This window comes from Diuraphis noxia, unplaced genomic scaffold, assembly GCF_037042655.1.
Source record: "Diuraphis noxia isolate RWA-SAM2 unplaced genomic scaffold, SU_Dnox_SAM2 contig0001, whole genome shotgun sequence".
Lineage (NCBI taxonomy): Eukaryota > Metazoa > Arthropoda > Insecta > Hemiptera > Aphididae > Diuraphis > Diuraphis noxia.
The window spans coordinates 14,202,825-14,221,483 of record NW_028301711.1 but is presented as its reverse complement, the minus strand read 5'-3'; the positions used below and the strand labels follow the sequence as shown (position 1 = coordinate 14,221,483).

At 32.2% G+C, this 18,659-nt stretch overlaps 3 protein-coding genes across 3 annotated transcripts; 2 read left to right on the top strand and 1 right to left on the bottom strand.

Annotated features, from left to right (window-relative positions):
* Window positions 1-5,955: 5,955 nt before the first annotated feature.
* Window positions 5,956-9,382, top strand: LOC149059848 (E3 SUMO-protein ligase ZBED1-like). Its single transcript, XM_089218144.1, has 4 exons — window positions 5,956-6,795; window positions 7,040-7,153; window positions 7,342-8,789; window positions 8,883-9,382. The coding sequence occupies exons 1-4, from the start codon at window positions 6,599-6,601 to the stop codon at window positions 9,215-9,217; spliced, it is 2,094 nt and encodes a 697-aa protein (XP_089074270.1). The 5' UTR covers window positions 5,956-6,598; the 3' UTR covers window positions 9,218-9,382.
* Window positions 9,383-15,192: 5,810 nt separating this feature from the next.
* Window positions 15,193-16,082, bottom strand: LOC149059847 (uncharacterized). The gene is made up of 3 exons (XM_089226476.1): window positions 16,028-16,082; window positions 15,547-15,766; window positions 15,193-15,327 (listed from the first exon to the last, which is right to left on the bottom strand). The coding sequence occupies exons 1-3, from the start codon at window positions 16,080-16,082 to the stop codon at window positions 15,201-15,203; spliced, it is 402 nt and encodes a 133-aa protein (XP_089082602.1). The 3' UTR covers window positions 15,193-15,200.
* Window positions 16,083-16,091: 9 nt separating this feature from the next.
* On the top strand, window positions 16,092-17,587 carry LOC107171206 (uncharacterized). Its single transcript, XM_089226470.1, has 2 exons — window positions 16,092-16,101; window positions 16,665-17,587. The coding sequence occupies exons 1-2, from the start codon at window positions 16,092-16,094 to the stop codon at window positions 17,585-17,587; spliced, it is 933 nt and encodes a 310-aa protein (XP_089082596.1).
* The last annotated feature ends 1,072 nt before the right edge of the window (window positions 17,588-18,659 follow it).

The window sequence follows — 18,659 nt, the reverse complement described above, 5'->3', positions numbered from 1 at the left end:
ATTATAATCGATTCCTTAAATGCAGATTCAAGGGGGGGGGGGGCGATCGCCTCCTACATGATAGTATGATACATGATACATCCATAAATATTAGAGTCGGACTATGGTTAAATCACAGATTATATAAATTATATAATCTGTGGTTATATCATAGACCTATTAACAAATAATTAACCTATTAATAGGTCTATGTGTTATATAATATGAGGGTGCCATATTATAATATTATATTATATTCTTGTCATTCTTGGTAAAGCTATTTTTCTAAAAATATAGTTTTTTAGCGAGACGCTAACATAATCGTTGTATTGCGAGTGTGTGAAAGTGCGTAAATTAGAGCCCGGTTCATTGTTCATAAAATGGTTATTTTTAGGCATCGCGTCGTCAGCCACGTCGGTGTTATCTATTACGGCCGCGTTAGGCCAGGAAATTATCGTTAAATAACGAGTTGTAAATTTATTTTTGACCCTTGATGGTACATTATCTGTGGTTGTAGGTTGGTTTCTTACGATAATTCAATTTTAAATGAGTTATGAGCATATAATATACAGTATATTAAAAATGCTCATATAACTCACTTAAAAATTGAATTACCGTAAAAAACCAACGTACAAACACAGATGTTCTTACCATCAAATTTCATAATAGGTCGATTCACTGTAATTTTTAAACTAAAGGAGCTACAAGTGTTCTGCCGAGCGTAAATTTGCTATATTACGCACTGGTAAGACTACGGAGATACATTAACAATGCAATTCTAATACAATGTGTGGATAATGTTAACTTAGTAACATATAATTAATGCTTATAGATTTAGGCTTAATAAACATTGTTTATGATACTCTATTTAAATGTTAGCCAACGATACTTTATTCAGCATTTAATACATATTAACTTTTTAATATTTAAAATCTAACCTAAATCAAGTATTTATATAGCATTGAGAATTTACTTTAATCTAAACATTTAAAAATAAACGCTTCATCTAGTATTATTGAATATTATTTTTCGAGTCTTTAAAATTCAACTCAACTTCAGCATTTATAGAAGTTTTAACATTGGGAAATGCTATGTGGGTATAACAAGACAAGATTTAAATGACGATGTAATAATCGCTAATAGTGTAAGTCCAGTGAATAAAAAAACATTAATTAGTAACGTAATAAACATTTCGGAACAATCATATCTTATCGAGGAGTTGACCTCACGTAACATTGACTGGGAGCCGTATTATGGGAACATACGGTTAATCGAAACTAATAAAAACGAAAATAAAATTAAACAATTATCGACATTGATTAACACGGAACATTTGAATGACGAAGAAAAAAATAATTTATTCGAAATAATTAACGATTACTCTGACATATTTCATGTCGAGGGGGAACCGTTAAGCGCTACGGATGTAGTAACACATAAAATAAACACACCGCGTTGTGTAAAGCCTATTAACATACGACCTTACCGGTTACCGTGGGCATATCAACAGGAAATCGAAAAACAAGTAGCTGAAATGAAACAAGATAATATAATACGAAATTCTACTTCACCTTTTAATTTTCCATTGGTAGTGGTTAAGAAAAAAGAGACAGATCAGGATGGAAAACATAAACTTAGAATTTGTGTTGATTTTCGGAAATTAAATGAGATGACTGAAAATGAGGCTTACAGTCTAACAAATCTACTTGAAATTTTAGAATCACTAGGGTCATCAAAATACTTTTCGACACTCGATTTGAGAGCTGGGTACCACCAAATAAAAATTGACGAAAGCGATATTCATAAAACCGCGTTTTCAACGAAGTCGGGGCATTATGAGTATGTGCGTATGCCTTTCGGGCTGAGCTCCGCTCCAGCCACATTTACTAGGGCAATGAAAGCAGTTTTGATGGGTTTAGAGGAGATGTGTACTGCATATCTTGACGACATAGTGGTACACGGTTCTAGTCTTAGGGACCACCAGGAAAAACTAATTGGGGTTTTCAATAGATTACGAGTACATAATTTAAAATTACAACCACAGAAATGTAATTTTCTAAGGAAAGAAGTAGTATACTTAGGTCATGTTATTAACGAAACGGGGGTGTCCCCGGATCCAAGGAAAATACAATGTATAAAGGACTACCCACGACCTAAAACCGCGAAGGATATTAAATCGTTTTTAGGACTATTGAATTACTATAGACGTTACGTAGACAACTTTGCAAAAATCGCAAAACCATTGACGGCCTTACTTAAGAAAAATGTAAATTTTAATTGGACTGATAAATGTGAAAACGCATTTTGCGAACTTAAGAATATTCTTATGAGCCCACCTTTATTAATTTATCCGGACTGGGAAAAAGGGAACTTTAACTTAACTACAGACGCAAGTCAATTTGCAATCGGAGCTGTTCTCTCACAGGGCACCGTTCCTACGGACCAACCCATTGCATACGCCAGTCGTACATTGAACAAGGCTGAAATTAATTATAGTGTAATCCAAAAAGAGTTACTTGCAATAATATGGGCAGTGAAATATTTTAGACCATACCTTTACGGACAAAAATTTAACATTATCACAGATCACCGACCTCTTACTTTTTTATTTGGCATTAAAGATGTTTCGTCGCAACTTATGCGGTGGCGATTACAATTATCGGAATACGACTATAACATTATATATAGAGCAGGTTCGGAGAATTCGAATGCCGACTGTTTATCACGAATACATGTAGTACAAAATAACGAGTTAAATAATTCCGAATATAGTGATTTTCTAATCGCGGAAACAAAGCCTATATTTAATTCCAAAGTAATCGAGGTTAACGGTAGTATTAAAGATGCTGATGAAAGCACTAATTTATTTTTACCAATTTCAAATGATAAGATAATCACGCATCCAGCAATTAGATCGATTATAGAGACGTACAATCTTGACCTTCCAAAGTTTAATGAAAACGAAAATAGTATAGTGATTAATAATCTAACACGTACTATAATATTTTATAAACTAAAAGAAATGCATACTACTACGTTAACGGAACAACAAATTTTTAATGCATTTAATATAATGAAACAAATTTGTTTATCAAATAAAATTAACACTTGTTCTACGATTCGATTAGAGGGAGTAACAACCATGACTAGTTTTGAACGAACTCGATCTATGATCAGATTTATTTTTAAAGGAACCGATATAACTGTTAGCATTTATAAAGAACAAAGTTTTACGGATAGCGAGAAACAACGAATTATTTACGAATATCATAACTCTCTTTTGGGTGGACATTCCGGGGTTTCTCGAACAGTTAAGCGATTAAAACTTAACTATCAATGGAAAAATTTAAAGAAATCTGTAAAACAATATATATCGAGCTGCGAAGTGTGTCAAAAAACTAAAACACATTTAAAAACGAAACAACCAATGCTTATCACGTCCACTGTTACCAATTCTTTCGAGCGTATCTGTTTAGACATAGTGGGACCCTTACCACAGACCAGCTTAGGCAATCAATATATATTGACCATGCAGGACGAGCTTACTCGTTACGCGATAGCCATAGCATTAAGTGCCACGGACGCGCAAACGGTAGCTCAAGCATTCGTGGAATGTTTTGTATGTATATACGGAATACCGTTTTCCATTCTTACAGACTGTGGGACCAATTTTTTATCAGAATAGATGTATTCAAACAAATGTGTAAGTTACTGGATATAGAGAAATCCAAATCTACTCCTTGGCATCCACAAACAAACGGGTTTTTAGAACGTTCACATAGAACATTAAAAAATTATCTTAGAAGTTTCGTAGACAAAGATAACGAATGGGACAATTTGTTGTGCTACGCAACATTTTGTTACAACAGTACTATACACACATCAACGAATTATACTCCATACGAACTTGTTTTTGGACATAAACCTAATATTCCGGCGGCACTATCACGAAAGGTTGAGCCACAATATAATTACGATAACTTTATTTTTGACTTTAAACGTAATATGCAACAGGCACACGAGTTAGCACGGAATAATTTAATTAATAAGAAACAAGACAATAAACATTACTATGATAAAAATATTAACCCGTTAACGCTGCATGTAGGTGATAAAGTGTTAGTTAAGGAACAACACAAAAAGAATACGCTAGGTCTTAATTGGTCGGGGCCATATGAAGTGGTCATGGTTCATGATAATGAAAATGTTACAATTAAGAAGGGTCGACGTGATTATCGAATACACGTTAATAATATAAAAATATTTCATGAATAATCTTAAAAAAAAAAAACAAAAAAAAAAATAATAAATATATATATATATCTATCGTATAGTAGTAAATAATAATAAAAAAAAAACTCATAACTAAATTACCGTAACATTACGATTTACAGGCAATTCCTAACCCTTATCTACATTCCATTGGTAACCAGCGTTAACCGGTTCATCGACGAAAAATTACACCAGCAATCGGGCTTGTATTACGAAAACAGCGGGACCGTAAATATTGTGACATCTAACTGGGATCTAACCGTATTTATTGATTTAAAAAAATATGACGAACAATGGGATTTTATTGATACTTTACTAACGAAAACGGACCAAGCATGTAGGAATATAAGTCATCAAGCTGTTGCCAATTGTCACAATCTATTGTTTTTAGTACACGGAATCGCTAGACAAGGAAGGGGAAAGAAAAATATATTATATAATTCTATAGGTCATCACGATCACGTAGCAAAACGTAGTATAAATTTAGGAAGTTTGGTAAAAATTGCACAAACCATTTACGGGTTGTGTGACATTAATTGTATTAAGAAGTTTAATTTTGGGATATTAAAACTTTCCGAGGGGGAAAAAACGAATCTTAAAGTGGAAAAAGAACAACTAAAAATTGTTAGAGTAAAAAAGGATTATGAGGGGCGTGAATATTATAATTACCAGTTAATAACTGATGAACTAAAAAATATAACGGTAGAACAACAAATAAATAACTATGTATTTAGACACTTTTCATATATGAACTTACTTTTAACCAAATATATGATAGAAATAGACATTTTAGCAACAATTATTGAAAATGCGAGATTAGGACAAATACATCCATATTTGATAGAACCAAATGAACTACTGGAGCAATTCCAGGACATTAGGGTCTCTCTACCTATAGGGACAGATTTTCCTTATGAATTATCAACTGAAACCGTTAACGGCATATTAAAGCTGTCAGATATTAAGATATATTACTCTAATAATAATATATTATTTGTAATAACCATACCATTAATATATCAAAACAATTTCATTTTATATCACTTAATACCTAAACCTTATTGTCAAAATATTATAAATTGTATGTATATTGCACCTAGTCATAAATTTTTAGCTATAAGTAAGAATAAGGAACACTATGTAGCATACAACGAATTTCACTATAATCAATGTAAACATGCTAAGGGTTTCCTTCTATGTCCAGAAATCTAATCCCTCCATCCTAGGAATCTCCGACCGATTTGCGAGGTTCAACTTTTACAAGATCCGAGAGAAGTACCAAATACATGCGACATAAGACACGTAAGTTTGCAAGCAACCATTTTCCACAAATTAAGATACAGGAACAAGTGGTTATATGCAGTGGCGTATCTGAGGGGGGGGGGGGGCGATGGGTGGATCGCCCCCCCCTTAGATTTTTCAAAGGTGGTTATTACATTACGGCTATTAGACTCTCGGAGTAATACGCTAAAGTATTTATTGGATTTTATTTTATCAACGTCTTATCGAGGCCTAAAAATAATAATAATCTAATCATCTGTGCGACTGTGCATTGCATTGTTATCTAAGACCCGCGTTCACTCATCAAGATAGATAGGGTTGACGAGTTTTTCGGTATACCGTCAATACCGGTATACCGGTTAACCGGTATACCGGTTTTTGCACAAATACCGCTACAACGGTATACCGTAATACCGGTACATACCGGAAAACCGTAAAACCGGTGCATACCGGAAAACCGTAATACCGGTGCATACCGTAAAACCGTAAATACCGAAATACCGTACCTAGTACCGTTTGGTGACGCTTTTTTGGTATACTGGTTATTGGATATAATTGCTGAACAGTTTTCAGTCTTGCCAGTGTTATCAGTTATACCGGTTATTCTATGGTTATTGGTTATACACTTATTATTATGCCTCCATGCAATAATATATATCACGGCAATAGCCAATAATATAAGACCGTGATATAAATTAAAATAGATTCTATTTTTGTAATGTTATTGTTTACTAATGAAAATGCGTTCATCGAGTCATAATTATTGTTGTAAGAGTGACTTTGATAACAGATAATATATTAAATATTAATATGTAATAACGTACACTGAACGTCTGAACACATCGAGTCATCTACATTGTAGTATTGTACCTATAATTAAATAATAATTAATCGCATTTATTATTGCAGGCTGGTTAATTGTTTAAAAAGGTAAGTTGAACCTATTATTGATAATTGATCTGTTTAGTTCAGAGAACCTTTAAAGTTACTTACATACATTTTTCAACCTGGTATTAGTAATTATTTAATTACCTAATATTACAATGATTTTTTCTTTTAGAAAACCATGCCAAGAAAAAGATCAAAAGTGTGGAATTTTTTCACAAAATTGAACAAAGACCAAGGGAGATGTTTAAAGTGCAAAAATAATTTTGAAGCTAAAGGAGGTAACACTAGTAATTTGATAAATCACTTGAGAATACATCATCCCAATATTCATTTGGAGTTTTTGAATATAAAGGGTCAAGATAACAGCTTTAACAAGTAAACAAAATTAATAATAAACATTTATATTTTAATAGGTATTTAATCTATGAATTGTAAATAATATACAAATACCTATTAATGATTTAACCTTTTCATAATTGTAACATAATATATAATATAATAAGAAACATTTTTTTTTTACATAATATTTCAATATTTGTAATGAATAATGATGATAAAATACCATTGTACTTTAATCTGCCATTATGTTCACAAGTTAATTTTGAAAATTGTTTGTTAGAAATGATCTGAATGAAACTGATGACATCAGTGATCCTCCTTGTGACATTGCTAATAATAGTGCAGAACATCATGAACTAGTGCCATTAAATTCCAGTACAAATTTAGTTCACAAGTAAGTTTAAAATCTAACTTAAGGTTATAATATGTAGAATAGGTACACTTACTGTTCTTATTCGTTAATGAACCACATACTCAATAAAAACAATTTAAAAAAAATGTAATCTAAATTATTTGGAACCCACTCGCCCACAGACCTTAAATGAAATAATTACATTTAATATTATTTTTATTCACTTGTAGATCTTGTACACTAAAACAACAATCTATGAACATATACAAGAAATTGGATAAAACAACCAGTGAAAAGTATACCAATGCAATTGCCTATTGGATTGCCACAGATATGCAACCTTATAGATCTGTATCAAAACAAGGATTTAAACACCTAATGTCTGTCATATGTCCTGGATATACTATCCCAAGTCGCCAAGTTTTTGCTGATAACAAAATTCCTGCTTTATACTTTGAGGTAAAACGTAGAATAAAACATGATCTCAACTCTGCACAATTTCTGTCGCTTACATTTGATTGTTGGACTTCCAATGTCCAACAGCCTTACATTGGCATAACAGCTCATACTATCAATAGTGATTGGGTTCTTCAAACATATTGTATGGCTTGCACAATTCTTGATGTAGACCACACTGCCACTAATCTAAAAGATATTATTGAATCTACACTTAAAGATTGGAATATTCCTATGTCAAAAGTATCTGCCGCAACTACAGATAATGGTACTAATGTTATCAAAGCTGTTCAGTTAATGGACTTAAATCATATTAGTTGTTTTGGTCACACATTAAATAATGGAGTTACATCATCTATGAATTTAAATCCAATAAAAACCATTATTTCTAATATTTCCAAACTAAGATATACATTTCATTATAGTTCAAACTTACGTAGATTGCTTCAAGATGCGCAATGTAAACTTGACCTTCCACAAAAAGTTATGCCAGCATCATGTGTTACAAGATGGTGGACTAATCTACCTGCTATTCAGTTTGTAAGAGATAATTATGATGCTCTTTATGATGTTTTATTTAAGTTGAAATCAAGAAAAATCAAACTGCTTCCAAACTGCAATGAACAAAAACTTATTTTGGTGATGTGCAAAATTTTTGAACCACTAAAAACTCTTGGTGAACATATGGGTGCAGAAAAGATTGTTACAGCTTCTTCAATTTGGCCAGTTTATACAAAACTTGAAAAAACTTTGCTTCACACAAATTCATCAAATTTTACTTGTGCCTTAACACAAGAAGAATCAACTAGAGCGAATAATAGTGAAAATTTTGGGGAGAGCGAACAATTATTTCCAATCTTAAGTCAATGTACACTTATGGATAATAATATAAATTCATATTTTAACACAAATGAAGTTTGTGGAGACATAAGTGATGATGATGTTGATACACATGTGGATAGTGTGAATACAATTGATAATTTATTAGATCATATTGAAAATCATTTAAAGGACGATATAAAAAGACCATTTCATAAACGTTACATTAATAAAGAAGAAAGTAGAATGTTTTTACAAAAAATATGCTTTTTGGATCCAAGGTACAAATCAGCATATATTGATCCAAGAGATATAGATACAGTAAAAAATTCAATTCAACTTGAAATGGATGAAATAGGCAACCAAGCTAAAAGTAAGGAACTCAAGGTTCAGAAAAATGATGGTATGTATAGTAAAGATTGGTTTTTTTTTATTCAAATATTTTTACTGAAACTATAATATTTCTGATATCAATATTGTTTTAATGATACTGTAGGATTAGCAGCATTTTTGGAAAACTTTGACTGTCCCGTTATGAACAATGTGACCGACGAAGCCTTAAACCAAATTGAATTGGAAAAATATGTATCCTTGCCATTTATTTCTCTTGATGCTGATCCTCTTCAGTGGTGGAAACTATATCATTCACAATTGCCTACAATATCATTACTAGCGATGAAGTACTTATGTATACCTGGCACCAGTGTGCCTAGTGAAAGGATATTTAGCTCTGCAGGGAATATTATTACAGATCATCGGTCATTACTATCTCCAGGACATGCTGAAGAACTCATTTTTTTATCAATGAACTCAAAATTTATTTCCAAGTAATATCTAATGACTAATTCTAATACTTTTTTTTGAACTTATGTTAACGTTATAGTAGTTATACAGTATACTGAGTTAATAATTTTTAATTTTGTTAAAGACAGGGCTTGTATTGTTAATATTTATTTATTAGTAAAAGAATACTAATAAATTTGTTTATTTTATGTTTAAATTTTACTGATTTAATAATTTTTTATTATTTAGAAACAGTTCTTGTTTTTAGTGGTGTGCTCAGCTTTTTGTAAATCCTTTTCAGAGTGTGCTTTTTTTGCCTTTTACAGACCCTGATATAACATGTTTTTTGATGTGTTCATGAAATCAATTTAAAAAAAATCCTAAGGGGGGAAGGTACTCCTTCATCATATCTTGTCTTATTACAAAAATAAAGACCTGAGGAAAGACCCTAATTATTTTAATCGCCTTAATAATATGATTTAAAAAAAAAAAAATTTAAACTTTAATGACTCCCTGTAAATTGAAAAAAAAGACATCCCCTACACTATGACACTGTGTTATTATTTTTTTTAAATAAGGTAGTTTCTTTGCCATACCCTCTATATAATTATATAATAAAATAAATATTTATATATAACATATTATATTGTAATATAATGTTTTTTAAAAATTGTTTACTCCCTCAGCACATAATTTCAGTGTTTTTTAGTTTTCCGGTATTACGGTTTTTCGGTATTACGGTTTTCCGGTATTACGGTTTTTCGGTATATACCGGTATCATGGTATACCGTTTCATACCGGTACCGAATCTAATACCGCAATACCGGTTTCAAATTTCAATACCGTCAACCCTAAAGATAGATAAGAAATATTCTTTAAGCAGTAAAGTTTGTTCTTTGCTTTCAGTAATCTAGTTTTGTTAACATGGTCATAGTGGTCATACTATCTTAACTGTTATCAACAAATTTCACTTGAAGTGTTTATTTTTATTATCAACTCTGTTTAATATTTAATTCATAATTCGTATAAAATAACGATAAATTTAATTGAATTGAAAATATACATATTAATATTATAATGAAGAGAATAAATGAATATTTTACATCCAAATCATCCAATAAAACTGAAGATACACAAATAAAGAAAAAAAAAACGGAAAATGAAGAAAAGGTTACCATCGATCAACATACCGTTAATGGTAAGTACTAAAAATGTAGGCGTACGTGTACATTATCATAAATATGTTAAGTTTACATATTTGTGGTAATGAATATTTGTTGGTAATGACGGTAATGTGCGTCAGTTTTTTTTCTATTAATCATTTTATAATTATTATTTGGTTGATTTTAATAAACTGTCATTTTTAATATTTATACGTTATATAATTTTTATTTTTAGGTGATGACCTACCAAAAAATGTTCTGGAAGCCATTGATGAGTGTTCTGATGTGATTTATCCTAATATTAGTTCTTTGCTTTACATCCTTGCTTCTTTGCCAATTAGTGTAGCAACTGCTGAACGTAGCTTTTCAACTTTGCGCAGGTAAAAATGTAAAATACAGGTAAATGCTTTCGCTTTTGTTTTTACTTTATTGCATGTTGCTTTGTTTGGTTAGATTAAAGACTTGGTTAAGATCCAAGATGGGCGAGGAAAGGTTGACAGGCTTGGCTTTATTAAATATACATCGCGATATTGAAGTGGACGTCCAAGTAATTATAGATAGATTTGCCAGCGAAAAAAATAGAAATATATTGCTTTGAAAATTATAATATATTTTAAGATATAATGTATAAAAACATATACTAAAACAATATCTATTTGTATTTTTTTATTATATTGCTGTAATCAAAAAAAAAAATTGTAAGTATAAAAATAAATATGACTAGTTATTTGTGACAAAGGTAACTCTTGTCTTTTATGATATTTGAGTTTTGAAATCGCCCCCCCCCCCTTGACTGAGCTTCAGCTACGCCACTGGTTATATGCCACAGACAATGAAGTTAGTATAATTAACTGTGAAAACGATTTGGAAGCCAGCACACATATTTTAGAAGGAGTAGGAGTTATAACAATAAATGAAACATGCAAAGGATATGCAACACGAGACTTATTAATACCAAGCAGCAGTTCTGAAAACAATTTTACAGATTTTATTCCGACATCTGTTATCACTCGACAAGAATACCAACACGTATCACTTGACCTCTATACCATGAAAGACGAAAATGTTATAAATAATAACATGAACGACCTTAACTTAATTTCAAAAACACACAAACAATTGCAAGAATATAACGAGAACAAACAAAAATTTGTTCAGTTGGAAGAAAACCAAATCATACATAATTATGTATTATACATAATGATTTTTACTATTATAATGTTAACTTTCGTATTTACATGGGTCAAAATTAATAACCAACGTGAAGAAAGAACAAAACCAAATACAATGAAAACCGAGCACACTATAATAAGACTTCACCAAAGCAGGGAAACTATCAACTTGGAGGAGACAACTACTTCAACTGCGACAGCTCCACCTATCACAGAAGAACCTCAACTAACGCAACCATCCGTTTCCTTCTATCCAACTCTCAAACCCATTTACTAGTTGGAACCTACGGCTCCAATTTTACAGGGGAGGCATGTAGTAAACCAGGTTTACTCTTTGTACCAGGGATTTCCGGGTATTGTATTATTACATTTGTACAATGCTCTTGTTATTCTGACCTACGTGATTAGAAACACATATTTATAAAACTATAATGTATTATGATAAATTGATTACGAATGTGTTTTTTTTTGTATGTATCCACTAGTATGTACGAACATAAATTGTAAGCCTATCCGGTGGCTTGGTAGAGATCACGCCACGGAAAAGGTCACGGGTATATAAGGGGTATTAGTTTTAAACATAAAGCAGAATTATTAGAATTATTTCTACTAGCTTACTGCACGTAGTTCTCAGGTACCGAGCGTAAACTCTGCCTTCACATTTCAAGTACAATTTAAAATTACATTGTTACTATTTTAAGTTATTTTATTTTATTAAAACATACTGTTCTCACGTATAATACAACATTGATTTCTTTTACTTATTTCAACATACCTTAATGTCTCTACCAAATATCAACAACGAGAAGTCGAAGCACGTCATTAAATAATTAAAGTGTACAAGTGTAGTACGGGAGTACTACAATGTGAAAGGATGCGTATGATGCAGAATGAAAACAATGAAAAAATTATTACATAATATTATTTGATATCGTATAACAATTATTTATATAGAAGACCAGCTGATACTATTAGAATACTGAGATACAATATCCCCAGATTTCTATTATTATTATTATTATTTTATTATCACGTCATAATAACATGATTTAAGATTGTTGTTATATCATAAATCGCCTATAATGCGGTTATTGCTGTATAAAAGACTACGTTTATATAATATACATAATTTTGCTTTTATATTAAAAACATGAGTTGCTAAAGTCGGTCTAGTAAAAAAGGCGTATTCGCGAAGAGTTTAAAGAACTTCAAACCCAAGATGATCAATTTATATTTAATCAATTAGACTTTGAAGAACATGCAGATGATGAAGCTGTTGGTGTAGAAGTTAAAAACAATGCCAATTGGTTTATAATGTTTATATAATTTATTATAATAAATTACTGTATAATACTAATTATATATTATTGTTATTTGTTGAGTGTTGACATTAAGAGGATGTCACAACTCACAACTGCATGCGTTGTCTCCGTCTTAGAAACGTAGAACATAGCAAAAAATGCACTTGCACGGGACAACTTTTCTCCCTGAGTATTTATTGTAAAATTATTATAATTTCACAACGTATAGATCAGAACTTTATCTGTGTCATAGCTTCGTTATTTTTTTGATGGCACAAACCAATCATTTTAAGTAATTAAATGAAAAAATACAAAATAAATGTATTTTCTTAAGCTTATAACATTAATTATATTTATGTTATCAAAAAAATAACGACGCTATGATACAGATACAAGAAATTCGGAATGTGTAACCGGTGAATTTTTCCAACAGTCAACAGTCCACTGTGGTGAGTGGTGACTGGTGGAAGAAATTCAGATGTCGTAACCGGTGGTCCCCCACCATAATCCATGTCCCGTACCTACTTAGTTTTTATTCTTATCAATTTAAAAATATCTTATCATTTTTTTTTAAATTGAATAAAAAAACTTTTAAATACGTACTTAAGTAGTGTAATAGTGTAATAGTGTAATACCTATATTAATAATTATTTATTATTCAAATGTCAATTAAAATGAATTTTAATAATAATAAAATGAAATTATTATTAAACGAATATATTCTTAAAAAAAATAAGACTGCCGAAGTAATTGTATCTGCGGCTATTCCTCCACGTTGTTTTAGTATGACCTACATTGTACATATTTAAAAATAGTCATTTATTAATATTACTCGTAATTATGTCTATTTTATAGTTATTAATAGTATTATTGAAGATTTTGATGACTTCCTTATTCTGAACACTAAAAAGGAGCATCGAAGTAAATTTTCTGATTTTGGAGAAATCACTGTTCCTTGTATGAACAGTATTGACTTCAAATGCCATTTTAGATTAACCCGTACTAGTGTCGAGGTTTACATTTGATTTGTATTAATTTTATTTATTTTTAATATTTATGTATTAACAATAAATTTATTACATAGGTACTAATATCCCATATAGGCTTTTACATTCAACATAAGTACAAAGCAGTAATAGTGGAAAATCAAATTTTAATATTTCTATGGTTTATGGCAAACTGTGAAACACATAGGTAAGAAAAAAATGACTAGTTAATAGTAGGTTATCAATTCAGAATAACTTTTTTAATAATAGTTTTAATGAGTAGTTAAAAAAAATGTACTATATTTTATCTATAAATTATCTTTCAGGCAGTTAGCTAACAGATATGATGTTGCTGAAAGCACAAGCCATTCAATAATTAAAAGTATTTTAACTAAGTTAAACATGATTTCTTATAAACTTATTAAATGGCCTATTGGACAAAGAGCCATTGAAACTATCGAAAAATTTAACTCATTAAGGCCAGGGGCACTACCAAATGTAATTGGAGCTATTGATGGGTGCCATATTAAAATTCTCGCACCTTGGGTTGGTCGGAAAAAAATGCCAAAACTAGATGGTACTATGTTTGTAAACCGAAAACAAGTGGCTTCAATAGTTTCACAGGTATAAAAATATTATGTGCTAAATAAAAAACTACTACTCCCAATCCATGTAATTACTAATTAGTCATATTCCTCATTTGATCCTTTTTATTAATGAACAAGGGTATTGTGGATTCACAATATATGTTTACTGATGTATTCGCTGGATGGCCTGGATCATCGCACGATGCACGAGTTTATAGAAGAAGTGGTGTTGGGCAAAAACTTTTAGATGATCCCTGAACAATTATACCAGAAGGTAGCCATGTGATTGGTGATGGAGCTTATCCTCTAACTGAAGCTCTATTAATACCTTATAAGAACATTGGTCACTTGACACCTGCTCAAATACATTTCAACCAAAAGTTGAGTAGTTCCAGAATTGTTGTGGAACAAGCATTTGGAAAACTGGTTGGACGATTCCGTAAATTGAAGTAAAGCATTTTAATGTACAATACTTAAGATCATTATTATAAAATAAGTACTCATTACTTCATACTATGATGGTTTTAGAAAACTAGATGTTTATGATAAATAATATTGTGGACTTATTGTAAAAGCAGCTTGTTGTCTACATAATATATGTATGACTGTAAATGATGATTTTGATGCTGATACATATGAACGATTTGTCCCAAGGAATGCCTATGTTACACAAGAAGGATCACAAAAAAGAAATGAATTATGCAACCAATTGTATAAATTTAACTGAAAATATATAACAAAACTTAATGAAAAAAAGTATTACAAAACTTAAAAATTTGTTTGTTCTATGCTTTACAACAACTATAATGAAAAATAAATAAATCAGTTAAATATTTTTTTGAAAAACTCCAATTTTTCTTCTTCAATTGCATTACTGCGATCTAACTTCTTAAGAAGTTGGTTTTGGACTTCTAACAATTTTGAATCCCTTTCGTCTGACTTGTCTAGTCTAGAAAATAAGTTCATATTATATAAAACTATTACCAAGAGAAACATGAATTTTAAATCAGTATTAGTTGAATTTAGTTATTAAGCTTTATTAAAAAAAAAATATTGTGCTTAAAATAGTAATAAGGTATATGCATAAACCTTATTACTTTGGTTAATGCATAAACCAGACTTCCAGATTATTTACACGATGAATTAAATTACTCTCTTACTGCAGTACCTTTTTAATATTTCACCGTTTTGCACTTCTCTAGTAGATAAAAATTCCTTGACCCACAAAGGTTGCTTTTCTTTGACCATTGAACCACACTTAAATCGTTTAGTAGAAGTTACAACACCATCTATTGTTATTTCCAGTTCTTTTGTAGATATGGATGACTGTGCTTGGTTATTGTTTAGAATATTAGAACCAGTAGAAAATTGTGTATCAACTATTAAATCTAGTTAAAAAAATAAAATAATCAAATTATTAATACATAATGAGTTGAGTATTTCTTAAAAATGGGTAACCATGATGATATAAGGCAAACAAATCAAAATAATCACATTCCTTACAAACCATCTGTTTCTTTATATTTAAAAAAAATTGTCTCTAGATATAATCCTGAATAATATAATAAATTGCTCTAATTATATCTTAATTTTAACCTTAAGATTAAAAACTGTTTTTTTTTTTACATATAAGAAAATATAATAGATACCTAAAGGTGGTGAAATCGCTTGTTTTCTTCCCATGTCTCTCATTGCTTTTTCCATCAAAGCATAATGGGGCCAAGTTATTTTTCCAGAACCAGATTTTTTAGATTTGTCATGGACTTTTGTATAATGAGTTTTCAGAGTTCGGAATTTGTCATCACATTGTTTACTTGTATATGAAAATCCCATTTTCTTCAGCGCACTGCTTATACGTTCCCAATGTTTGATATTTTTTCCAGTTTTTGATGAACGGAAGTCATCGTCCAACTCAACTCTTCTATTCACCAAATATTGGGGGGGGGGGGTGCTGTACCTTCTCGTGGTCCTCCCTGTAAGTATAGTGGTATTCCTAAGGTGCTTTCTGATCTTTGAGATTGAATTTAGCTTAACATTCCACGAAACCAAACAACACAAAACCGACTGCCAGACGTCCCATGTAGACCTCCTGGCATACTCGGCAAAACAGCCCTTCTCAGGGCTACCCTGACCCACGCGATATTCGCGTAAGCCATAACACAACACCTAAACCTTTCAAAAATAAATTTCGAAAACTAAATTTCAATAACAAAAACAAAAATAAACAGACTTTTCATGATAGGTCAAGAGCCTTAAACATAACCAATAAAGAACATTACTCCCCAGATTGTAATGACTCACAGAAAAACATAAGAATCATACACCTTAACATAGAAGGTTTAACAAGCTCTAAAGCAGAAATACTAGGTAAAACCTTTAGCAACGCCGACGTGCTAGCCCTACAAGACACTCACATCCCAGACGGAGAAACAAGGCGTCTGAGGATCCCTGGATTCAGGTTGATCGACTACATTGGGCATCCAAAGCATGGCCTGGCCACCTATGTTAACCATAAGGTGGAGGATCGCCTTGACAATCCAGTTACTGGTAACGAACATACAGTTGGTATTCGTTTGGATAACCTCATCATCTACAATGTATATAAGCCTCCTTCAACCAACTGGTCCCACTACATGCTTCCAACACCTCAATGTCCTACAGTATACGTCGGAGATTTCAATTCTCATAGCACCAACTGGGACTATACAACTGAAAATGAAGATGGAGAACGGCTATGTAACTGGGCGACACTCAACCGCCTGCACCTATTATACGACGCCAAACAAGGCGGCACCTTCGTTTCTGGCAGATGGGGCACAGCAACAACTCCTGACCTTTGTTTTGTAACAACAGACATCCATCATCAACCCTTAAGAGCTTCCCGCACTATTTTACATAACTTCCCTAGAACACAGCACAAACCAGTAGCAATAGACATAGGTGTACACCTACCAAGAATTGAGAAACCATTTATGCCAAGGTGGAACCTACGCAAGGCAAAGTGGGAAGACTATACAAGCTATATGGAGAAGAACATCAACTGTATACCTCCTTTGCCGGAGAATTACCCTAGGTTTGTCAAACTAGTTAAAAAAGCAGCGAGCACCGCCATTCCAAGAGGCCACAGGCAAAATTATATTCCGTGCTGGAACAGGGAGTGTGATTCTTTACTGAAGGAATATGAACATACAGGAGATGAGACTAGCTAATTAAGTCTTTGGACAACGAAAGAATGAACAGATGGATTACGGTAATGGATAATATGGATTTCACCCACTCAAGTAGAAAGAGCTGGGAACTCCTGAGGAAACTGGGGGCCGCCCAACCCTCAAAGAAAAACGGCAACGTCACAGCAAATGTCATATCAAGCATCATCTACAAGACGTCCAATATTAAGCCAAATAAACATGAAAAATCCGAAGTAAAGAGGAAATTCAAGGAGACACTCGAGGAGTGCGAAGATAGATCAGAGCTGGCGTCAGATTTTACTCCAGACGAGGTACAAACCGCCTTAAAATTAGTTAAAAATGGAAAAGCAGCAGGGGCGGATGGAATCCTCCCAGAGTTTCTCAAAAACGTTGGTCCCAAATGCATCAACTGGATTGCAAAACTCGCCACCGAGATTGGGAATTATGGTAAGATACCGAAACTCGGATGATGTAGCATTAGTTACACAAGCCACATCCTTTGAAGAAATCGAAAGTGTATTGAACGCAGACGTGGCAAAAGTAAAAAAGTACTTTCAGAAATGGCAACTCAAGTTGAACCCAAATAAATCAGTAACATGCGCTTTCCACTTAAACAACCGAGAAGCCAGTAGAACACTAAACATAGTAATCGAAGACCAAAAAATCACCACTGAAGAAGCACCAAAATATCTAGGGGTAAGAATGGACAGAACTTTAATCTTCAGACAGCACCTTGAAAGCGTGAAAGATAAAATAAAAACACGTAATAACATTATTGCCAAGCTAGCAGGCACAAGCTGGGGCTGCCACGCAAACGTGCTCCGCACTTCTGCTCTAGCCCTAGTGTACAGCGTGGCAGACTACTGTGCCCCTGTGTGGGCCAGAAGCGCGCATTGCAAGAAGGTAGACGTACAGTTGAATAACACCATGTGAATCATAACAGGCACCGTGAGATCAACCCAACTAGATTGGTTGCCGGTACTGTCTAATATAGACCTACGCAGGCATGTCCAGACTGAGTCAATGATACTGAAACTGAGCAACTATCCAGACTTACCTGTACAAATAGAAATAGCAAACCACCCACCCAAGA

Coding starts and splice junctions, on each gene's coding strand:
- LOC149059848 (XM_089218144.1), top strand. CDS start 6,599: ATGCCAAGAAAAAGATCAAAAGTGTGGAATTTTTTCACAAAATTGAAC. Junction 6,796..7,039: donor CAAGATAACAGCTTTAACAA/GTAAACAAAATT, acceptor ATTGTTTGTTAG/AAATGATCTGAATGAAACTG. Junction 7,154..7,341: donor AGTACAAATTTAGTTCACAA/GTAAGTTTAAAA, acceptor ATTCACTTGTAG/ATCTTGTACACTAAAACAAC.
- LOC149059847 (XM_089226476.1), bottom strand. CDS start 16,082: ATGGAAAAAGCAATGAGAGACATGGGAAGAAAACAAGCGATTTCACCA. Junction 15,767..16,027: donor AGCGATTTCACCACCTTTAG/GTATCTATTATA, acceptor TTTTTTAACTAG/ATTTAATAGTTGATACACAA. Junction 15,328..15,546: donor AACGGTGAAATATTAAAAAG/GTACTGCAGTAA, acceptor CTTATTTTCTAG/ACTAGACAAGTCAGACGAAA.